General features: G+C 46.4%; 2 protein-coding genes across 2 annotated transcripts in view; one reads left to right on the top strand and one right to left on the bottom strand.

Annotated features, from left to right (window-relative positions):
* Positions 1-13,239, bottom strand: part of LOC144791669 (D-beta-hydroxybutyrate dehydrogenase, mitochondrial-like) — a 131,453-nt gene extending 118,214 nt beyond the window's left edge. The window contains exon 1 of the mRNA XM_078666401.1: positions 13,157-13,239. The gene's annotated coding sequence lies outside the window, so the exon portion shown is untranslated. The remainder of the gene's footprint in view (positions 1-13,156) is intronic.
* An 882-nt stretch (positions 13,240-14,121) lies between these two features.
* LOC144791668 (D-beta-hydroxybutyrate dehydrogenase, mitochondrial-like) overlaps positions 14,122-25,119 on the top strand; it is a 94,703-nt gene continuing 83,705 nt past the window's right edge. Inside the window, exon 1 of the mRNA XM_078666400.1 lies at positions 14,122-14,413. Coding sequence (XP_078522526.1) covers positions 14,183-14,413 — 231 coding nt within the window. The 5' untranslated portion in view covers positions 14,122-14,182. The remainder of the gene's footprint in view (positions 14,414-25,119) is intronic.

Here is a 25,119-nt window from a genome sequence, read left to right as displayed (position 1 = left end):
GGTGAGGGGAAAGTCGTCAAGCCTTTCCGCACCGCCACCTTGTCCCACACGTCCAGGACCGTTCTTGTGGGAACCGCCAAATAGGCACTAGGGGATCGTCCCGCCCTATGGGTCCAAGCGAGGTTCCAGATTGTGCGACCCGTGACCGCCCGATCCAGATGTAGCCACCCCTTCTCACTCCGCCTAATACCCCACTCTATTACAAACCGCAAGTGAGCGGCCCAATAATAGTCCACCAGATTCGGGCACCCTAGTCCTCCACGATCCCGCGGGGCCATAAGGAGTGACTGAGAGAATCGGGGTCTCTTGCCCCCCCAAATGAATTTAGTACAGTCCCTTTGCAAGGCTCTAATCTTCGGCAGAGGGATAGGTGTAGGAAGGCATTGAAACAGGTAGAGTAGTTTGGGTAGTATAGACATTTTGATCGCGTTCAGTCTACCCAGCCAAGAGGGGATAAGAGGCTTCCACCGTTGTAGATCAGTGAGGACGGATTTGCGACATTCCGCCCAGTTGAGCGCCGACCAGTCTCCCAAAGAGGGAGTCAGGGAGAGGCCGAGGTATCGGATATGTTGGTCTGTCCACCGGTAGGGGCACAGCATTTCCAGGGGAGGAACATCGGCCTGAGGGATCGTGAGGTTAAGCACCCACGACTTATCGTGATTAATTTTCAAGCCAGAGGCGCTTTCGAAGGAGCAGAGCACCTCATGAAGCGCCGGCAAGGACTGTCGCGGTTCCGTTAGAGCGAGAATGAGGTCGTCTGCGTATAACGCCACCTTATGAGTTTGCCCCCCCATCTGAACGCCGCAAATGTCCGGGTTTCGCCTGATCAGGTCCGCCAGCGGTTCAATCGCCAGGGCGAACGGGTCTGTCAACCTCCCATTCACCCTGACCCTCGCTCGAGGCGCCATGTAAGGTGCCATGATCCTGGCAATCATCCTCGGGCCGAGCCCCATCCTACAGAGGACCGCTCGGAGAAACCCCCAGTCCACGCGATCAAGCGCTTTCTCAGCGTCTAACGACAGGAGGCACGCCGGAATGTGCCAGTGGTGTACCTTCCCTACCAAATGTGCCAGTCTCCGCACATTATCTGCCCCTTGACGGCCCCGGATGAAGCCCACCTGGTCAGGGTCAATGAGGTCCGGCATGTGGGGGTCAAGTCTCTTAGCCAGCACCTTCGTGTAAATTTTAAAATCAGTATTAAGCAACGCAATCGGGCGATATGACGAGCAAAGCGCCGGATCTTTCCCAGGCTTAGGGACTAGAGCTATTTCCGCCATTCCCATGTCCGGAGAGGGACCCTGGCCACCGTCGAAGGAGGCAAAGAGTCTAAGAAGATAAGGACCTAGCTGTTCCTGAAATAGGCGGTAAAAGGAAAGCGGTAAGCCGTCAGGGCCCGGCGTCTTCCCCAAGTTCAGATCCTTGATGGCCTCAGTCACCTCGGCAAGCGAGAGTGGCTCTTCTAACCTTTCCGCCACTTCGGAATGCAAGCGCATCCCGCCATAGTGCTCCAGAACCTCCTCCGGCGGGGTAGCGCCCGGCGGAGCCGCCGTGTATAAGGAGGCGTAATAGTCTCGGAACGCCTTCATTTTAGCCTCCATCGCCGTTGCTCGAGACCCGTCCGGGAGCGTCACATTCGCTATGTGGGACCTGGCCGCCTTGACCCTCAGTCGTCTCGCCAAAAGCTTCCCCACTTTGTCCCCACCGTCAAAATGCATGCGCTTTAGCGCCAAGAGGGATTTCTCCGCACGATTCGCCCGCAGCATGCGCAATTGCCCCCGCAGATTCGCTAGGTGCCTCTGCGTCTTCAGAGTGGATTCTTCTTGATTCTGCGCCTCCGCCCCCCGCAAATCCGCCACCAGGCCCTCCTCCACTGCCCTCCGTTCACGCGCTCTCGCAATCTCGAGTGAGGTGATGTGACCCCGAATTGTAGCCTTGAAGGCGTCCCATACCACCGGGAACGGCGTTTCCGGCAGATCGTTGAACTCAAAGTATGAGGTAATGGCCGTGCGGATGTCGTCAACCGACGCCGTATCCCTGAGGAGGTGTGGAGGCAGATGCCACTTCCGTTCCCTAGGAGGACCACTCCGCAGATCTCTAAGGAGCAACTCCACATGCGCATGGTCCGAGATGGATATGTCTGACATCTCCACATCTACCACATCACCAAGCAGGTCGTGCGATACGAACAGATGATAGATGCGGGAATAAGAGCGGTGAGCACTAGAATAAAAAGAATATTCCCTTTTGTCTGGGGAAAAGTAGCGCCACGCGTTGAAGAGACCCAAATCGCCTATCTGTTTGCGTAGCGCCGAGGACATCGCCCCTGCCCCATGAAAGGAGCCCGCACTCCGGTCCATCGTAGGGCACCATACCAGGTTAAGGTCGCCCCCCAGAACAATCGAGGGCCCACCCCTAAGGACATGAGCACGCAAAAGATCCCGAAGGAAGCGATCTTGCGCCAGGTTGGGCGCATACACATTGCACAACATAAGACGGCGGGAACCCACCTCGACCGATACCTTGAGGAAGCGACCGTCACCACCCCGGAAGAGCTTGTCAGAACCCCGCCTGATGCCAGCTTTGCACAGAACTGCCACCCCTGCCGTTTTCGTATCTGCTGAAGCCCAGAATTGGAGGGGGTATCTAGGGTGCGCCATGCGCTTTGTATCTGCTTGGAGAAGGTGGGTCTCCTGTATGAAAATGATGTCCGGGTCCTGTTGCAAGAAGTAATGCCAGAGCTGTTGGCGCTTATTAGGTGAGTTAAGACCTTTAACATTGAGTGATAAAATCTTAAGGGGTCTGGCTATATCACTCGCCATCTTGGGGGTCCCTAAGGTTAGTACGCAAAGCTACGCGCAGCAGAGCACCCACCAGCTCAGAGCCCCACCCAGAGGGCCCACCCCCGCTTCCCGCACCATCCCCCACCCCCAGCCCCCCATAGCGGACAGAGAAAGGAAGGAAAGACAGAAAAAAGAGAAAAAAGAAAGTCAAATGAGAAAGCCAAACTTTCAGCAGCCTGAAGGGCTGACGGCCTAGGCCGTAAAGACGTGGCCAACTGGGCCAAGGTACACTGTCTCCAGAGTAGGGCATCCTACACCCACGGGTTTGAATGTCCATCGGGATGTCACTCCCCAGGAGACAGTCTCGGTGGGACATGACTGGCCGGGAACACTAGAAGGTATGGAGCCCCCACCTTCCTAGGCCCAGCACAAGGAGATCAGGAGTCCAAGCAACTTCCCTCCCGCCCCACAACCATCCCCGCCCTCCGGAGGGGTATAAGAAAACAGTACCTCAAGTAGAGTGACATATGTGCGCTGGCCATCTCACGGTGTGGAGGACCGTCCCGCAGGGGAGCGGTTTGCACGGTCGATCTCTGCCTCCTCCAGCGCTCTAATGTGGGCGATGACTTCCTGCCTGGCTTGGCTAGTCGTCGGCGCGTCAACAGGCGTCGCACGCTGTCTCCTCGGCACTGTGGTCCAGTCCGGGGTAAGCGGCGTCCTCTTGCTTGGAGGGTGTCCGGAGGGGCTCCCCGGGGGAGAGCCTGCAATGTTGAGGAGTCACGCCGCCTCATCGTAGGATCGCAAGGATTTACGCTTACCCTCCCACTGAAAGATAAGTGCAAAGGGATGGCCCCATTGGTATGAGATGTTCAGGGACCGCAGTTTCTCCGTCACTGGGCGGAAAGCGCGTCGCCGCTTCAGGGTGTTGGGCGCCAAATCCTGGAAGAGCTGGATCTTGTGGCCCTTGTACTGCAGGTCCGGCTTGTCCCGAGCACGTTTCCAAATCTCCTCCTTTTCCACAAAAAAGTGCACCCGTGTGATGATGTCCGGGAGAAGCCCCGACCTCCCCGCAGGTGCCGCTACCCGATGAGCCCGGTCCAGCGTGGGAGGCGATACATCCTCGTCGCCCCGCACCTCGTGGAGGAGTTGCGCCACAAAGTCCATTACGTCCTCCCCTTCTTCTCCGAGCGGCACGCCGCGGATGCGGAGGTTGTTCCGCCTTCCCCGATTCTCCAAGTCCTCCTGCTTGATTTGGAGTTCAATGTTCTGTTGTTCCAGGGCCGTTAAGCGCTGCCATAGATGTTCCTGGTCCTCGGTGCGCGTGTCCGCCGTTCTCTCCAGGCTGTCCACACGGTCCCCCAGGTCCGTGACTTCCTTCCGAAGCTCCGTGACACACGAGTGGACCTCCGACCTCAGGGATCCGATCTCAGTCTTAAGGTCGGTCATGAAGGCGGCCATAAACGCTTGTGTGACCGGGGGGGAGTCCGCCATCTCCGCAGGTGGGCCACCACTGGCCGCCGGCGCTCCCACTTTGCCCCACATGGCCGTCACCGGGTTCCCCTTGGGGGTCGGTGCTGGTTCCGCCTTACTGTTCCTGTTCGTGCGCGTCATCCTCCGCGCGGCCCACAGGGTGTCGGCTAGGCCGCGTCAGGGTCCTCGCCCGATGTAGGCCGCCTGAGCGATAGCACAAAAAAGGGGGGGGGGGTGGGGGGCACCGGCGCAAAGTCACAGCGCACTTAGGGGGTCCGGGCCCCGGAACGGCACTCCCCGCAGCAACGAGCTCCCAGCTCACACCCCACGTAGCAGAGCAGGCAGTCCAGGGGTCTCTAGGCCACGGCGCCTCCGTTCTCAATGCACGGCCAGCCAGGCCAATGAGCAGATCCGCACCAGCAGGGGTCACTAGTCCCCTAGAGGGGGGGTTAGTACCAGAGTGACACACACTATAGTCCCAGGCCTGCACTCACCCCCAGGGAGGAGCCGCTGCGAAGTTGCGCTGTCCCGGCGTGTCCCCGCAGGCTGTAGCGCGGCCGGCGCCGTCTGCTCTCCAAAGTGCCCCAGGGGCACCGTCCGCCCCAGTTCTCCGCTCCGGTCGTCCCCGCTGCTTTCTACCGCGGCTCCGCAGGGCCGCTCTCTCTCAGCAGCCCGCTGGGGAGGTGAGGCTAGCAGTGCTTCCGCCCCTCGTTGGGACCAGATACCGGGTCCTGCCGCCTCCCAGTTTCACCTCACCTCGAAACGCGGTTAACGGGGCGCTCCGGACCCAGAAGCCGCTCAGGGGCTCCCGTCCAGTCACCGCTGCAGCCACAGGTAAGGGCGTCGCAAGTCTTCTGCGTGGGTAGGGCGGGGGTCGCTCTAGCCGATGGTCGCCGACGGCCCCAGGGTCTGCTAGGTCCCGCCGCAGACCGCCTCCTCCGAGGTCTCAAGATGGCGGACGGACCGGGCGGACCCTCTCGTAGCAAGCCGGCCGCTCGTCCCTGCCGTGTATCAGGCGGAGCACGGAGGTTTCGTGTCCAGACACGCTGCCCAGTTGGTCAGGGGTATTAGGGAGGTGTGTGGCGGGTCTGGACTCCTGAACCCCGCAGTAATAGCCAATGATGGGCCCAACGCGGTGGGAGCTCCGCAATCACGCGTCTGCTCACATCGCCGGTCAAGCCACGCCCCTGTGGGGTGTTTTTTAATAATATTATGCTATGGGACAATATACACTGACAGGCCATACTATAACATCCCATACTATACAATGGGAGGCAATACATACCATTCCAAACTATGAGAAGCCATACCATATAATACTATCCAATAACAAGCCATACCATAGTATACTATGACAGGCCATACCATACTATACAATGGCAGGCCATACAATACGATATTATACAATGACATACCATTCTATACAATAAGAAGCTATATCATACTTTATAATGACATACTATACAATGGCAGGCCATACCATACCATGACATGTCATGGACATGGTATGCCATACCATACAAGCGTTTTAGAAAAATGATTTTGGCTTTCATATATGCTACACAGAAGCCCTGCTGTTGTACAACATGGCTCTATAAAACACACTGACCAAGCAAATAGATGGCTTAGACCAATAAATGTAGCATAGGTTTTGCTAATGCTAGTTTTGGACTTGCAGTTGTAGAGCCGAAGCTCTACTGGTTATGTGGAGCTCTCAAAGTCCAACTTTACCTCTAGCCTTGGGTGGCTACTTTGCCCTTCATTCCAGGGTCTGGGGCAATAAGTGGGAAAAGGCAGTTGATTAAAGCATTCTTTCACTTGCCCCCTAGAAGGAAGAGTTCTATCGTCCCTTAAAAGATATACATATATATATACATATACATATATATATATATATATATATATATATATATATATATATATATATATATATATATATATAATCTCTCCACATCACCCTTCTGTCTTCCCCTTACCCTTTTCTCCCGCCACTAGTTGGCATTTCCCTTCTCCTAGTTTCTGCCCCATACTACTCTCTTTCCAATCCACTCTTCTTCTCTTCACTTTACTTCACTGTCCTCCCACTCTAGCTCAATATCCACCTCCTCTCTGCGTCTATCTCCCTTTAACTCTCCTACCCTTCACGCTCTCCTTTCTCGGTTTAGCCTTCTCCTCTCTTCACCTCACCGTCTTCTGCCAGCATCACCTTCACTGCTGCTGCCTATGTGGTAGCGATTTTGTGTATGTAAAGGAAGCTTGAGCTGCTACTGCACAAAAGTGTGTGACTGTATTTGTGTAGGTGTGCGTGATTGGACCTTGCACTCCTGCTGCCTTGGACGTGTTCTTCATTGGTAGAACTCAACATTTGAACAGTGGCAGCGCCAAGGCCTGAATTATCTAGAATATACTCATCAGCATGCACAAAATCTACAAAGACTTTGGGGCCATCAATCAATCAGGATTTATAAAGAGAGGCTAATAACCGGAAAGGGTATCCAGGCGCTTGCAGGCCCCAGAGGCTTATTCGAACAGCCAGGTGTTGAGGGCCATTCGGAATTCTGGAAGTGAGGTGATGGTCCGAAGGTGCGTGGGGAGGCTGTTCCAGGTCTTTGCTGTGATGTGAGAGAAGGAGCGTCCCCAACTTCTGCTTTGGTGGGTGCAGGAAGTATGGGCAAATGAAAGGGAGGTATAGCGTAGTCTTCTTAATGGTTGGTTGAAGTTTGGGCAGTGGTTAGTGTAGGCGGGTCAGTGGTTGTGTAGAGCCTTGTGTGTGAGTGACAGCAGCTTGAATTGGCATCTCTTCTGTATGGGGAGCCAGTGGAATTTCGGGAGGGGGGATGTGATGTGGTTTCCTACAGGAAGGTAGACGATGAGTCTGGCTGCAGCGTTCTGTATGGTTGAAAGTCTCTGTAGAAGGTGTGCAGCGATTCCCACGTAGAGGGCATTGCCATAGACCAGTCAGCTGGTCCTGGTGGTGGTGGGTTCGTCAATGAGTAAGAGGATGAGCTGGGTGTCGTCTGCGAAGGAAATTATGTTGAGACCATGGGATCTGAAGATATTGGACGGTGGGGTCATATATGTGTTGAAGAGCATGGGGCTGAGGGATGAGCTCCGAGGAATACCACTGGTGATATCCTTGGGTTCAGAGGTGAAAGGTGGATCTTCTAGGTTCTTCCGGTGAGGAAGAAGGTGATCCATCTGGGCCATATGAATTTTAAAGAGATAGTAAAGAGCTGTGCATTTTTTTTAAAGTCATGGTACTTCTGTACCTTTACTTCCAAAAAGAGTGATAACAATTTGAAGGGCAAACAAAGTTGATATTCTGACGTGAAAGAACTACACATCAAATAAGGATCTCAATCTACCTGCAGCAGTCCACTGTACTGAGTACAGTTCCTGAGGTTGAATACTGGACTTCTCATAGGGTGGTTATTTCCTCAAAGAATATTTGGTTAATTTTTTTTCGAGCAGGGCCTATTTTAGGGGAACAAAAAAAATGTACAGCTCATGTGAGTGTCTCAAATCTGAACTGTTTCCCCTAAACTGTGACTGGCATATTGGTAAGTCTTTCATGTTCACTTCCTCTTTCCCAATAGTCTCTCCCAGTACCATCACCCTCTCTTTCTTCATCACTCTCCCTGCCTGTAACTTTTGTTCTATCAATCACATGCAGTCTCTTCACCTCATTCTCTATTCCCTCCCCAACCACTGATCATTTACTCATCTTTCATACCACCCTCCTTTCTCTTCCTTAAAACAACCTCATCCTTTGCCTTTATCCTTCCCTACTCCTCTCCCTTTACTCACCTCTCATCGCCTCCTTCAGTACATGCCAGTCCATCTCCCTAGTCCCATCAAACACTTTCTTCATCATTCTCAAGCTCCATTCTAATACATCATCCTACTTTCTCAGACACCTGTTTCATCCTACTTTATCCACCTTTCACAACATCCTTCTGGCCTTCTCTACTTTATGACATTCTCGCCCTTACTACTCCTCTCTAATCAACCATCTTTCTCATAATATTTCTTCTTTTACCTTCTTCCCACTCCTTTAATCCTATTTGATCCATTTCTTTCCTTGCCATTTTTTTGTCTTATTCTTCCTTGCCTTCGTCTTTTCTAAACTCGCTTTCTCCTTTAATCTACCTCTATCCATCATCTCTGTGCCTCTTCATCTTTTCTTCTTGTCCAGATACTAGAATGTGTGATCATGTTCCCAACCCTTTACCACCATAGTTGTGAAAACTGTGACCCTGTATTTCTCAAGACCTCTAATGAAAAGGTGTGCAACGTTGACAGCGGTTAGTCACTCAATAGCTAATAACATTAAGTTGTACGAACTATGCACTCTTGTTTTCAAAACGCCTCAAAACATCACAATTATTTGAAACTCCAATAAGTGTGGTTATCTAGTTGAGGGACACTCTGTGCCTCAGAATTGTAATACTGATACCAGGACATACATTTGTTTACAGTGCTTGCTGTCCCACTCGTCTGTCAGAAATGAGAGGGTGAGCCACAATATTTGAATTTTTGAAGCCGTAGCTTGTAGGAACATTTCAGTAGCAAGAGCATTAGTCCCCTATATTATCTCAACACTTTACGACATGTTACAGCAGAGCTATAATCAATTTAAAGCTACTCATAACCAAAATCTATAATTTTTGGGGGATATCATTTTTTGGGAGACAATAAAAACACAGCCACCAGTACGTCACAGTGTGGTGTCTGTGCCTTAAATTCATTCAAATTATATTAGCAGACTCCGGATATTTGCACGATTGTACGTACACTTTTGATTACATTTCTTGGGATGGCAAAAGATATTTCTGCTATACGTTGTCTCTTAAGTTCTGTGTGATCAGAGCTCGGGTAGATCTCTTATGATGTAGTGGGATTGTCACAGGTAACCTTGCTGTTCACACACACACATAACAGACACCATTTGGACTGACGTCACACCTGTCCCAGGCACTTGAAGTAGTCCAGGGCATTGGTGTTATGCATGAAAGCTAAACAATTGAACTGAGAATGTGAGGCTTCAGGGCCAGGCAACTCATTCAGAAAAAGAACAAAGGTTTTCTAATTATCAATGGGCCATGGGGCTACCTTGGGAGGGCTTGGCCCACCTGGCACGCAATCTAGAACCAGGACGAGAACAGAATCTCGCCATGAGTGGTTGAAAGACAGATCCACGATCATTAAAGGATCAAGTACACTCCAGAATTTCTGAAGGGGCGAAGTCACCAGACTGCAGCAGTAAATTGAGCTGTTTTCCTGTCAGTGAAATGTGGACTAATAACATTCATGATGGAAAGAAGAGTGCATCGCTCTTAAAAGGGAGGTCCTAGACCACTGTGATATACTAGTCCTTCAAAATGATGAATTGTGATGAAATGACAGAAGTAGCCAACTCGAAAAACACATGAAAGCATGAGAGCATTGAAATGTCTGTCATAGGGTAATGTAACTCACATTCTGCAGCCCAGCAGCATCTCAGAAGTAAACTCTTACCTCCTCAGTTACGATCATCAGTATTTGACTAATCACAAACAGTTTTTGGGGCTTGCGCTTTCCCTTCTCAAGAGTTAATAACTATGCTTCACACCAAAAAATGTAATTCTTCATTGAAGTCACACTTTAATATGTTCATATTCCACGCTCCGCTGTACCAGACCAAAGCACAACGCCCCAACTCAAAAAAATGAGATGCTTTGTCTGACTGCCCCCTGTCAAGTATACAAGTGGTCCAGGTAGCTAAGGTTTTCCAGCCAAAGACTTAAGAACAATTAGCTAAAACAAATGTCCAGAACTCCCTTCCCCAAGAACTTAAGTGCCGCAGCGCATGTGAAAAGACAAATGTGGCTGCACCATGGGGAATATCAACCTCTCAACCAAAATTGGAATCTCCTTTGTGCACCAAAGTAACATCCAAATGGCCCTGGTAGCATATTGTATGCTGCTCTAGATCTAATCACCACTTCCAAACTCAAAACGAGAACCTCTATTAGAATCCCATTTAACAAGTATCCAAGTAATTCTGGTACCTGTGCTTTCGCTGCTTTGGGAGTTAAACGCAAACTTTTTCTGTTAGATAAAACGGACTGCAATTTTCAGAACAAACTGAGATTGAAACATCACTCCCCAATCTATAAAGTAACAGTAAGAAAGGCTTAAATACTTCATTACTCATGGCACATCTTAGGAGCGATTTTCCTAGCTAAGGAACTTCACAAGAGTGTTGACCAATTCCTAAATCTGAAATGTTCAACCTCTAAAATCATCAACTTAAAAGCGCTATGAGACTCACCAGCAGCCGACTTAATTTCCAATGCAGAGGATCTGGAAAAATATTGTGATGCAAAAATTAAAGAGCACTTATCTCCAATTTTACCTTGACCTTCCAAACCATTTCACAACTGGCACTGCTTTCCTTCAACCCTTTGTTTGCAAATAATGTTGCCAAATGTATAATAGTTTGTGGCACATCATGATCATTGGAACACTTCAAAGATATACTCATTAAGATTTCAGCAGCCAACCTGGCCTGTTAAATACTTAATGGAATCGGTCTATTCCCTGATGATATCAAACCTCCCTACTTAAGAACCCATTCTAAAAAACAATCATCAACCCAGTGTTCTGTTTTATTGCTCAATTATAAAGGTCTTCTCTTACGCAAACTGATAGATAGTGATGTCTACAGTCAAATATTGGCCTTCAAAGAAGAAAACAATCTTCGCTCTGACATCGGAAGAGGCTTCAGCCTTCTTTGGAGCTTAACAACCTGCATTGATTGCCAAATAAAATGTGATCAAATTCAGCGTTGATTCAGCTTGAGAAGTGGCATTTCTGCTTTTGGACTTTCTATTGCCTTTGATAATGCCCATTATCCTAAATTGATAAGCAGACTGGATACTAAAGGAGCATAAGGCACGGTCCCTTGCTGGATTGCCACATTTTCTCAAAAAGAGCCTACCCTTTTTATACCACTGCCTCTTCCTGCACTTCTCCTTAACCCTTTGCTGACTGAAGCTTCCAAGGATCAACCATCGCACCCCTCCACTTCAAAGTCTATATTGACCTTTTACTTGAGTGCATGTCCTCCTTCGCCCTCTGCTGTTAATATAAAGCAGACAGCACACGTGTTACTAAAATTTCAGAACCCATCTGATTTTAAATGCTGTCCCAGTAGCCAATGCTTTCCAACTGTTGATTATTGAATGCTACGAAAAGACCTGAAGCTAAACATGACAAAAACTGAGATCGTAGCTTTTGGTAAAAGGATCACTATCCAACCACCTAGGCAAAAGAGCTTGGTCCACCCACAATTCTGTCACACTTAATACGGGATTTAGATGCAATTGCAGACATGAATCTCCCAGATTTAGTTTAAAAAGCTTGGCTATGGAACATGCTTCTTGCTAGAATAACCTGAAACAGTCTTGAATACCAGAAAGTGTAAAACGTTTGAAGATTTTCATATACATAACTTGATTCCTCAATAATAAGGGTATGTATCTGCGTACAGGACTACATTTATTCCAACACTATTCTTCAACAGCTCATGCTCCCACGCAGTGATGAAGCTGCACCGTGTTTTTTGCAAGAGCTCAAACATCATGCACCTCACCCAACAACTCCAATATAAAACGCTAATAAGTCCAGATGATGTCATCCTGGAAACTGTCCTCTGTCCCGGACTTTAAACTAACAAATCATAACTAAAGCACTCAGAATGCATTAGATTGTCACTTGAAAGCCCCAGGACAGGAGACAGTTTCCATAATGACATGAAGTCAGATTGCTTTCCTAAAATCATAGCCAACAACCTTTTTCAACCATATACTTTAAAAGTGCTTTGCATCTCCAACAATGAAGCGCTGATCAAAAAACAGTATTACAGTACAATTTTTGGGGTGGTAGTTCCAAAGAAGACTCTAAGGCAGGAACAAATCTTTAGACAGATTGGCTGCATAAAGCTATCTTAAATCAGACCTAAAAACATACGCATCGCAAATGTGCAACAGTCAGGAGTGGAGAAATGTGTTGCATATGACATGAATGCACTTTGAAGCTGAGTGAATTATGATGCATTTCTAGGTACATTTATTTATTATGCACATTTAACACTCCCTCCCTTCCAATCATGCCAACACATTGACTCCTAAGACAGAACCCAGATTTTTAAAGCGAAAATGCTATGATTTTTAAGTTTTCTATCAATTCCACTATCTGCATTTCTATACAAATTAATGACTTTGTTAAATTTGCTGATTTTTCTGAAACTCCCTTTTAACTTTTTCAATGGATAGACAAACTTCGATTCACAGTAATGATTTATATTGCCTCATGATATGTGGGTAATAAATATTCTCTATTATATTTAGGGCTCCCATTTTGTTGTTTTTACAGATAAAAACAGACAGAAAACTTTTTCTTTTTCTCCCTGTATTTATTTTTTTTAAATGCAGAATAATGCAGAAAATATCCCTTCTTTGGATGATTTTTTCTACTGCCCATCATGAGTGCCAGGCCAGTAGAAGTATAGATTGAGAGGTAGGGGAGATGAAAAAAGACAAAATGATGTGCAGATATACAGTTATTTCTGCTATTGCACTGTATGCCGCTTAAAACATTAGAGCATTCAAATGTAAGTATACTTTTATTGGTTAAATAAATGTGGAAAATACCCATTGCAGCGTAATTTATACAAAAAACATAATATAAAATGGATAAATATAGAAAAAATAAGTAAAACTAAATATTGCTAAATACAGATGGAAATGTCGAAAAAATAAATACCATAAAACCGGGAGCACTAATTATATTTTACTGCATAACATTCAATGGAAATCATCATGGTAAAATGCAGGCAAGGGCTAATCAATAAGTAAACCTGCCTTATTTCAAGACCAGAAAACGCACCAGGATCCTCCACAAAGCACAACAGCTCACCAACAGCTGATCCTCACCGCTTCTGCATTCTGACTCAATGTAACCTTGGCAAGTTATTACTAGCCTTTCTTTGAATGAAGAGGCGAGGTTGACTATCAAAACAAAAAGAGGACGATAAGGGTTACACCTCTCAGTGCACGTACACATGGCGGACATCTTAGGATGGGAGCGATTTCTTTCAAAAAGGACTAAGCGAATGTCCAGCAGCTTGTGCAGGACTAAAGTGAACGCCGGCGACTCTACTAAAATAGGAGGCATTTCCAGGAACAGCAATTACACAGTAAAAAGTAAAGCAACATAGAAATACCGAACACATTTAAATATAGCGCACTTTTTTATGTAGACATTAGGTTCATTAACTCTTTATACTCAGAGTAAAATCACAAAAGTATGCTGTTTAATTATAGGACTGCAGCCCACAAAAATAATGTATTTTCTACTATATTCTCCTTGTTCTGAATTCAAAATGATACTTTGGAAATATCTTTCTGTGGGAATGTATAGTATTGGCTGTGAACTACATCTGCTCTGCCATGGCCGCCGCGTTTACTTAGGTGTTTGAGAATAACTGGCGCGTTTGGGTTCCTCACTTGTGATTACAATAAAAAATGAGGCCCTTTTTCCGACAAACCATCGCTTGCAATTACTAATTGAAAAAAAATCCAATAATTAAAAATGCTTTTGTCATGTTAACGTTTGCGGGTGTTTGAGATTGTTTTAATTCTAAGATAGATAATGGCATCTCTCCCATAAAAAGAGGGCGGAGGGTATTTCACTGGTTAGCTGGTTGGTCTGTGCAAGTGTTAATGACATTCGTGCACGTGGGCAGTGTTTACTGTAGATACGGAAGTGGGAGCCGACGAGCCTCGCTCTGTTCCAGCTGCTATTGGTCGGCGGCCTGCTCCGCCCCGGACCGCCCTTGGTAGGTGTACCCTGCAGCTGATGCCTGGCAGCACAGACAGGCGGCAGACATGGGCTCTCTGCTTCCGTCCGCCTCCTCGGTGCGGCAAGCCGCCCCCTTAGTGTTGCTGTCTCTGGGGCTGACCCTGGCTCTCGGGCTCGGCCTGCCTGCAGTTCTTCGGCAGCTGCCCCTGCTCTTCGGGCAGGAGGAGACTTCGGCGTCTGGTGGGGTCGTGTTGCTGTACGGCGCCTTGGTGTTGCTGTGCGTGGTGCGGCCACCCCTACCCCGGGGCTCGCTGCCTGTGAGTAAGCCATGGCTTCCTCCTTTCCTCACTTAACCTCCCCCTCAACAGTTCATGGACTTACTTTTGAAGTTTGCATTTCATTTCTGTCTTCATTGTTTCACTTTAATTCTTTTTCCCTTCGTTCATCGTGCTCCCATCACTTTTCAATGTCATTTTATTTATTTATTTTATTTTATTTAATGCATCCTTATAAAGCGCGGACTTTACCCGAAGGTGTCAGAGCACTGTACAATAGAACCAGTTACATTACATGAGAGAACTGTTACAGGAATGGAACAAATAAAAATAGCATGCCGTAGAATCAAAACGACGCAGGAATAAGACACACAATCTTAAGCACAGACTGTACTAGCAAAAATCTGAATATAAATGACATATTTTACAATGACTAAAGAACTTCCTGGCGTAAAATAGCAGGCCATAGAATCAAAACAACACAGCCAAACGGAACACAAAATCAAACGCAGCAAGCACAGGATGTACAAACAAAAATATAAATATATGTGACAAATTTACAATGGCTAAAGAGCTTCCTGGCGGGGTCTGAGAAGGAGGGAATTAGTTCTGAAAGTGTCTTTGGAATAAAAGAGATTTGAGGTCCGCTTTGAAGATCTGGATGGAGGTGATGGCACGGAGCGAAGAAGGAAGCAAGTTCCAGATTCTCACCGCATTACCTGAGAATGATTGTGCCATCAATTTTTCCCTTTTGAAGGAGGGGGGCTCAAAAAGGAACTTTTCCGCATTCTTAGACGGTCTTGAGTCTCCAGACAATTTCAGTTTATTCGCCAGATAGCGAGGGGAGGAAGAGTGCACAGCTTTGTGGGTGATGCATGCCGTTTTGTAGATAGCTCTAGCCTCGATGGGAAGCCATCGGAGAGAAGACAGGATAGGAGTGATGTGGTCACTTCGTTTGGACCCTGAGATAAAGCGAGCTGCTGAATGGAGGACTGATTTGAGGGGAGAGAGGTGAGATTTGGGAAGGCCAGTCAGAAGCGAATTACAATAGTCTAGTCTAGAGAGAACTAGCGATTGGACCAAGGTTTTTAGGTCATTCTCCGGGAAGAAACGACGAATCCCCCATAAAAGGCACAGCTGATAACGTGCGCTCTTGGCCATGGAATTGATGTGTGAGATTAGATTGAGTCTTTTGTCAAGTATGACACCTAAGGATTTAGCGCAGTCCACAATGATGGGTTTCATCATTGTGGTTCCAACATTTCATCCTGGTTTATTTTATTTATTTATTTATGCACTTTTATATATATATCGTGAACTTTACCAAGAGGTGTCAGAGCGCTTTACAAAAGAACGAAGTGCATTACTTAAGGAATGAGAGAGCAGCATGAAAGTAGGTAAAACTACTTATTGGTATTCCTGGTGGAATTGGCATAGTAACATGTTACAGAGACATTCACGATTATAAAGCAAGAATTGGCTTAGCCAATAGATCTCCCTGGTAGAACTTTGAGTGTTTAGCCAGAGCTATTGGTTTTGCCAATGTCGTTATGCTATGGTGTAGACCAGCAGTGAATGTTACCCTTTAACTGAAGAGTAATCAGTTGATCGACTAGGAAAGGATAAACTGTTGAGTTTACACAACCGGAATAGAATGTGCAGCAAGTAAACCTAAATGTCTACAGAAAATGCATTACAATGCTGGGCTATTTAAAGAGGAGAGGATAGACATGCCCGCTCCTTATTTGCAACTTTACTTTATATTGCCAAGAAAGTGTCTGTTGTAATTTGAAAGTTAAAGGCTACACAAGAAAGAACGCTGATGTGGCGAAATAGTTACGGTTCTGAGAATTTGAAAAGCTAAAGCCTACACATACTTGAAAGTGCAGCCAATATTTAGCTTTGGCCATCACTACTTCCTACTTTATGAAATATTGTTTTCCACTTTGTGTACTATATTATCAAGTTTGCTAATCCTTTTGAGATCTTTTGAGGTCTTTTTCACACAAAGATTATATTCTTGATGTTATTGCCAAGTTGTTTTATCAGCTGAAGGAAAGATCAGCAGAGATGAGGAACACTTTAAATAGACAACACCTGCTCTACGAGTTGTCTTTGGCAGCATGGAAATAATAATAATAATCTAAATTCACACAGCAGCTCTTCCTGCCTTTACATTTGGTATGGTTGCATACAATTATTATTTTAGTGTGAAGTAGCAGTGTGGCTACAGCTGAATATAGAGAAGTGCAGGCGCTATTCTGCTGGTTACACTCAAAAAATAACTTTAAAAAAGGCAGAGGAGCAGTTTTACTAAGGCGAGCCTTCCCATACCAGTGAAAACACCCCACAAGACGGGTGTTTTTAATTTTAAATCTTCCTCTCCTGTGGTTACACCCCTTTTAGTTGCAATATAGAAAAAACAAATCACCACCATATCAATAATATAGCTTCCAGCAGAAAATGGGTACATTCTGAACCCAATCGTTCCGCAAATATAATCAGTGCATATTCACACCATCTGAAACAACTTTAACATTCATTGTAAAAAGACCATGTGTACGCTTTAAAAACGAATCATTTTTAAGCACATAAAGCAGAGGCACGCTGCATTTGCTAAATATGCATCATGCTTCAACTTCATAAGCAAATAAACTGTCTTCCCAAAGCGCACACACGTTCCCTTAATACTTAAAAAAAAAAAGATTCTCGAAAGTTTGCGAATAAAAAGGCAGAAGGAGCAGCTGTCTGACTTGAGAGCATTCCTATTTTGCTGGAGAAACTTCCCAAAACACGTTAATTGATTAGTGTTAAGGGAGAGTGTGGGTACTTTTCAAAAAAAAAATTTGCTTGAAAGGTAGAAGTGTGCTGCATATGCTTAAAATGCATTGCGCAAGCCAGGACTATTGGCTTTGTCAATGGTTGTAAGTTGCATAAGATAAATAAGCAACAACTATCTCTTCGTTGTATATAAGATTGAAAATGCTGCTGTCTCTTGTGGACGAAGTTGTGGTGTAAGGCTAGAGCAGCCGACCTTCGAGGTGAGAAAACAGGTTCGAGTCTGACGTCCTGTGATTCAAAAGAAGGAATATGCCCTTGTGTAATGTAAAAGGTGCTCATTTAAAGCGCTCCAGGACGGCGCTAGGCATGGGCAGTGTGTGCAGCTACCCAGGGCCTCGCACTTAGCCCGGCACTAAAGTAGCATCGTGAAGGGTGGCTCAAACCCATAATTATCCAAGCAAAGTGGGCATGATGGGGTGGAAAATCAATTCTAGAAGTCTGTAACAGGCATATTTACTAAACTTGCACGACCTGGCTTTACATGGAATTCTAGCACCAAATGACACCACGCGCAGACAGTGGGCAATTGGATTATTGTAATACTAGCAGCCCGCCCCGACCTTGTCCGGGAGCAATCAGGCTTCCCCGACACCCGCCCCTCCCGACATAGCAGCCCGTCCCGAAATGAGTGTTAAGGGCCCCCGCCCGCCCCGACATTCTCAAGCAGCCCCGTCCCCCGCCTGCCCGGAGCCTTACCTCAGCCGCCGCTCCTCCCCCGCGCTCCTCATTTCACCGCTCTGCCGCTCCTCGCCGCTTACCGCTCCTCCCGCCTGTCCGCCGGTCCTCACCGCCATTCCGCTGTTCGTCACCGCTCCTCCCCCGCGCCATCTCCGCCGCTCCGCCTCGCGTTGCTGGACGCCGCTCCTCCCCGCGCTCCTGACGTCAGCACGCAGGTCGCGGCCGGCGCTACTTCGAAGGGACTACTTTTTTTTTTTAATGGTAATTTTTTAAATAACGCATATTTTTATAATTTATATAGCCTATGTCCATCTGCACACCCTGACGATTACAATGATGTATCAGGTGTGTGGATTGGCGCTGTGGTTCCCGAGTTTACCCGCCTCAAAGGTGCAAAGTTCTTCCTTTATAATAGTAGTATAGATATAGATATAGATTTTCAACTGTAACGTGTCATTTTTGAGGTATTACAAATTATATGTGGCTTGCCCTTGGATGGTTGTCTGTGCACAAAATGTGAACGCAAAGAAAGGTACAAATCTCATGTAAGCTACCAATAGCTTGCGTTTGCACTGTGGTGCAAAATATGAGCGTGGCGCTATTTTTTAAAGCAAGTATGGTAGTGAGGCCGAGAGCACACAGAGCGATTCCCTTGCGGGAGCGAGCAGGTGCACCATCCAAAGCTCGCTCCCACAAGGGAATCTCCAAACGTGCACGCGTTGGCATTGAATGCAATGCAACGCGTGCACGTTTTTCGCCGAAAAAGCAAATCGATTGCAAGAGGTCCCCTACAGGCTCAACCTAAAAAGGAAAGTTGACACGATTACTGTATACAAGTACAGAATACATATTTTCAAAATTGAGCTCCTGTGAGTGTCATGTAGTAATCAGGGTCATGACCTGAGTTGAGGCAAATTATTTATAGAAGTGTCTTTGGAAGAGAAGAGTTTTAAGATCGGTTTTGAAAATCCGGAAAGAGGCGGTGGGCCGATGGGTTGGAGGTAGCAAGTTCCAAATTCTAGCTGCATTACTTGAGAAGGATTGCGCTGTAAGTCTTTCCCTTTTGAAAGTAGGAGGTTCGAGCAATACATTTTCTGCATTGCGTGAACGTCTGGAGCCGCCTGATATTTTGAGTTTGTTGGCCAGGTAGCGAGTGGTGTAAGTGTGTATGGCTTTATGGGTGATGCAGGTAGTCTTGTAAATTGACCTAGCTTCAATGGGAAGCCAGTGAAGAGAAATCGGTATGGGTGTAATATGATCATTTCTTTTGCGCTGACTAGAGGATTAATTTTAGAGGGACTAGGTGGGTATAGGGGAGGCCAGCAAGGAGAGAGTTGCAGTAGTCCAATCTAGAGAGAACCAATGAATAGGCCAGTTTTTTCAGGTCTTGCTCAGGAATGAAATGCGGAATTCCCCCAGAGAAGGCGCAGTCAGTAGTGTGCGTTCTTGGCCATGGTGTTGATCTGGGAATGTAAATGGAGTCTTTTGTCCAGGATGACACCTAGGGATTTGGTGCTGTCAACAATGGTAGGTTTGTTGTTAAGAATGTTCAGATTATCCATCCACGATTGAACAGGAAGAGGAGGAGAGTTTGAGATAGAGAGAAGGAATACAGTTTTAGAGGGATTTAGAATTAGATGATGAGATAACATCCAATCTTGGATGGAGTTGAGGTTGGTGTTGAGGATTGAAATGCCGTGTGCAGAGGACACTTTTAGGATAGATTTGTGTGTCATCAGCATAGAGGTGATAATAGAATTCCAGACTTTTGTAGGAGGTTTTCCAGCGGTACATGTAAAGATTGAAAAGGGTGGGCGTGAGGATCGAGTCTTGAGGGACACTTTGATCCACAGCCTTTGAAGTTGAGAGACAGTTTGAAATTTTGATCATCTGAGATCTGCCTGAGAGGTATGATTCAAGCCATTTGAGCACTGTGCTTTCAAAACCCTTTTTTAAAAAAAAATTATCAGAAGAGTATTGTGATTAACAGTGGCAATGGCTGCAGATCGGTCCGGAAGGATCAGGAGACAGGGCTTGCCTGAGTCAAGTACTCGCAGGGCATCGTCGATAACTTGTAGCAGGGCTGTTTCAGTGCTGCAGCCTTGAGTGAAGCCAGATTGAAATTTCATTACAAGAACGGAGGCTACATTATGTATACATCTTTAATGCAGATCCCAGCAGCCGCATCACAATACAAGAGTTCCAAATAGAACAAAGGCAACAGCTAAATGCCATGAGCCAACAACACACAGCCTCTTTTAAATGCGGCTCCCTGGCAGATGAGTCCAACTTTATTTTGTCTCTGATTATCTCTTTTCTCTTTGCTTAGAGTTTTTTTTTTTTATATGCTATTCTTGTATTATATTTGGGGTTTTCTTTTTATTGCTATGGGTGTGTGCTTATGGTGTGGCAGTTTTCTTCCCCGTAATCCTTCACACCCTTCCCACTACCGGTCTCCAATTTACGGAGCAGACCCCCCCCCATCCCCGTTTGCGCGCAGTTTGGTACTGTTTTATTAACGTGTTGTATTTATCTCAACTCCCTGAAAAAAAAGAAAATTATATTCTTGAATTGACTCACTTTGCCCGTGCCTCGCACATCTTAGTTATGGCGATAACCATCGTTTTCCATTTTCGGTAAGTATTATTTTAATTTTTTTCATTTCCTCTTCTTACGCGGCTTCCCTCTCGCGCTCGCAACGAGAGACTCGGAGCCTTTGAAGGAATGACCCTAGGCAACGGCGACGCCGCGTAGGCTCGTTGCTAAGGGCATTTTCTTAACACGCTTTGCCTCGTCGGAGCATTGTGGGGAGTTTCCTTGACAACCCCTCGGTTTTCATTACGTGCTCGTAATCTCTGGCGAGTGACAGTTGTTAATTACGAGCGAGTGTTTTTTTGTCCTTATTTAATCTAGAGATATTATTCAGGGTTTCCCCATTGCACTAATTTGTTTATGGGATATATATTTCATTGGAAATTACTCTATCCGAGCTCATTTCAAGAGCCTGTTTTATTTTATTTTGTCTAAATACTCGAATTGTCATTTTTACCTTTTACTATATATCTTATCAGGATTGTTCCTGCTTGACCATCATTGTTATTGGTCATCTTCCTACTTAGCCTCATTGGTTTCTTTTATACCCCTTGTTTGAGCTGATTTAACTGACTTCATATCTAGCTCGGGGTCAGAGGAGGCTTCCGCTCCCTCTCAAGACTTGGGCAATGTCAAATTTAATAAGATGCTCCAGATGGAGATGAAGTCCTGTTTGAGGGAAGGGCTTTCTCAGATCATCAGTTCAAAACGCCCCCCTCAAGAAGATGAGCCAGTCCGGGGTAAGAGACAGAAGAAGAACAATCATAATGATTTGAGCATGGGAGGTCTTCGCACCTTAATGGATAAAGGAGGTCCTAGCACCTCAGGGAGTGAAGGAGGTCTTCGCACCTCGGATCATTTGGGTGTCCTTGGCGGCACAAGGAGTTCAGGTGTCCTAAGGGACACACATAAAAGCGATGCTCATTATAGCTATGACGAACGTGGATCAGATGACTCTGAGTTTTTAGATGAGTATGTCCTCGATCTTAAAGATGAGGACCATGATTTTGGGGAATACTTTGAAGAGGCAACATCATCCTCTAAGGACGTGATTCGTAACCCTTTGGGTGAAGAGATGCTCTCACCTCAAAATTTGAAACACCCCCGGAGCTCAGAATGGTTTCCTCAGGAACACGTTGCAAAGTTTGTAAAAAAAATGGATTAGATATCCTTTGGAGAGAGAGACTCGCAACATTCTGAGGGCAGAATGCGCTAGACCTTCTGTGGGTGATAAGACATGTTACACCCCTAATCTTGATCCTGATTTAATTAAATTCCTTTTTAAGTTGGGGCGTGACCCCACGAAGGGTATGGAGAAGTCCTTTAAGGGTTGCCAGGATCGTCTACTCGACGTCCTCGGACCACTCACAAGAATCCTCGACTCTGCAGAGGAGAGCCACTTAGAGGGTACTCACCTCGATACTGAATAGATTAGAGGCTGGAGCCAGAGGGCCATTATCCTTTTGGGGAATGCCAATGCAAGCATCAATGCTGAAAGGCGTAGAGTGTTTCTCACTCCATTAACCCTAAGCTCAGCGATCTCGCTGATAAGGAACCTACCAAAAATCAAAAAGGGCTCATCTTCGGCGAGGATTTAATTAAGTCCCTTGGCAACTATGTCTCGACTTTTACTGCCCTTGATAGGGCGCAACAAAACATGCGGAAAGTTTTTAATACTGGTAATAATCTTTTCGGGAGGGCCGGAAGACTAGGCCAATCTTCCGGCCGCTATTTCCAGAGGCCCAACTTTAGAGCACGTGGAACTGGCAGAGGCTACCAGCAATATCAGCAATACCAACAATATTCAAGTCTGCAATTCTACCCTCAGAGGGGTAGAGGACAGCGTGGCAGAGGATTCAGATCACGTGGATCAAACGTTCAGAGTAATACCTCAGGTGAGTGTTCCCCCTCTACCTTCCCTTTCTTTCCTCTTAAAGGTAGGCGGCAGACTGAAGTATTTCCTAAAAAATTGGGAATGTATTACTCAAGACACTTGGGTACTGAATACCGTAAAGGGCTTTACAATAGATTTCGATCACGAACCTGTGCAGACTTCACTCCTGATGAGTATTCCCCTGTGCCCGGAACAACAAGCCATTATAGAAGAGGAAATCTCTTCAATGATTCAAAAAGGCGCAATTTTGGAGGTTCCCATGGAACTGATGGGTTTCGTGAGCAACCTTTTTTTGGTCGAAAAGAAGGACAAGGGTTGGAGGCCGGTTATAAACCTTCGACAAGTAAACAGATTCATTTCTTATAGACACTTCAAAATGGAAGGAATTCACCTGCTGCGAGACCTGCTCCTAGAAGGGGACTGGTTGGTCAAATTAGACCTCAAGGACACCTATTTTACTATTCCCATGGCAAAGGTTCATCAACGCTTCCTCCAGTTTCTATGGAAGGGTCGCTTGTACCAGTTTCAAGCTCTGCCATTTGGTCTCTCTTCCGCACCCTGGTGCTTCACCAAGGTCATGAGAGCTGTTGTCTCTCACCTAAGATCAAGGGGCGTTCGTCTAATCATCTACCTGGACGATATTCTCATTATGGCGCAATAAAAATCACACTTAATTCAAGACCTGGACTTTACTATGAAACTCATAGAAAGCCTAGGTTTCATCATAAACAAGGAGAAATCATGCCTGATTCCCTCAAAATCCATAGAATTTCTAGGCTTCACGGTCGACACCACCCGTTGTCTCCTCCTTCTTCCTTCGAAGAAAATCTCGAAAATAAAGAAGCAAATAAAACATGCTCTAAGCCGACAGAGTCTCTCCCTCAGGAACTTGGCCAGGCTCCTAGGTCTCCTTTCGTCTTCAATTCAAGCAATTTTTCCAGGGCCCCTCAACTATCGGGCTCTTCAGAGGGTCAAAGCGAGAGCTCTGAGGTCAGGACTCTGGTACGGGGATCATATTTCTCTGGACTCAGATTCTCGTTCAGAGTTGCTTTGGTGGCTGAACAATCTGAAGGCATGGAATGGGAAGGCCATTTTTGGTTCATCCCCGGAATTCGTACTGGAGTCGGACGCCAGCCTGCATGGCTGGGGTGCTTGCCTCTTGAATCTAAACACAGGAGGACTTTGGTCTCAGGAGGAATCTCACCACCACATAAATTACCTGGAGTTGACCGCCGGACTTTATGCTCTTATGAGCTTCAGAAATTCACTTCAAGGCAGGTCTGTCCTTTTAAAGGTGGACAACATGTCGGCGGTAGCTTATATCAATCGCCTTGGAGGCACGCAGTCTGCAGACCTCTCGGATTTAGCAAAGAAACTATGGATGTTTTGCCTAGAGCACAAGATTGCTCTGAAGGCGGAATACCTTCCAGGGACTGCGAACTCGTCCGCGGACTGGAACTGAAGGTTCCTTGCGGATTTCAGCGATTGGATGCTGAATCCTTGTGTCTTCAGGACCCTGAATCTGATTTGGGGCCCTCTGGAAGTGGATCTTTTTGCAAGCAGGCTCACCTCCCAACTTCCGGAATATTTCAGCTGGTTGCCCGACCCGGGTGCTCGGGCATTCAACTCCTTCCTCCAGCCTTGGAGGAATATCCGTGGTTATGCCTTTCCCCGTTTTTCGATGATTCAGAGTGCTTCAGAAGGTGAGACAAGACAAGTGTCTCCTCCTTTTGATAACTCCCTTCTGGCCCTCCCAGGCGTGGTTTCCCACTGCTCTGGAACTAACTTGCAGTATTCCCTTCCTGATCCCGTCACTGGAAGATCTCCTCACAGATTCAGACGGTCAGATACACCCTCTAATCCTCAATCGGAGTTTATCCCTTCTTGCCTGGAGGGTGTCAGGAGATCTAACGAAATCTCAGGTCTTTCGGACGCAGCTTCAATCCTCCTCAGGGAGACTTGGGCACCAGGCACCCATTACAGATACAATAGAATCTGGAAACTTTGGGTACGTTGGTGCTTGGAAAGGGACTTGGATCCCTTGGAGGCCCCTATTGTTGACGTGACTAATTTCCTGGTTGAACAATTCGAGAAGGGTCTTAGTTACAGATCCATTAACTGCTTTAGATCTGCAATTTCTGCAGGCCATACTCTTGTTAATGGAAAGACCATTGGTAAAATGTCATTATTTGTAGGGTTATGAAAAGTATTCGTATTAAAAGACCTCCTAGACCCAAGTATGATATACTTTGGGATGTTGATTTGATTCTTTGTCTCTTTTCTAACTGGCCTTCTAATTCTCTCCTCAACAGGAAGAATCTTTCTACTTAACTGGCTACTCTTTTATGCCTAGTTTCTTGCAGAATGTCTTCAGATATCCGTTCTCTTGATATTACCTATCGTTCTTACAATGTTTTTGGCGTTAAGTTCGTTATCCATAGCAGGACTAAAACCATGTCTGACTCCATTTTTTACCCACGATTCGACCTTCATCCTAAACTCTGTGTTGTCGAGTGCATGAAGGAATATGACCTTAGAATGTCTGGACTCCGTCCAGTTGGCGTTAATCAATTGCTTATCTCCTTTGTTAAACGTCATAGGGCTATTAGTTCCTCCTCTATTGCTAGATGGATTAAATCTGTTAAGAACTTAGCTGGAGTTGATTTGACTAGATTTCAGGCTCATTCCCTTAGAGGTGCTATGGCTAGCAAATCACTTTGGTCTGGAGGGATGTTGGATGACA

Source organism: Lissotriton helveticus, chromosome 11, assembly GCF_964261635.1.
Source record: "Lissotriton helveticus chromosome 11, aLisHel1.1, whole genome shotgun sequence".
In the NCBI taxonomy this organism is placed as follows: domain Eukaryota; kingdom Metazoa; phylum Chordata; class Amphibia; order Caudata; family Salamandridae; genus Lissotriton; species Lissotriton helveticus.
Note: the sequence above shows the minus strand (reverse complement) of the source record. Positions and strands in the feature narration are given on the sequence as shown.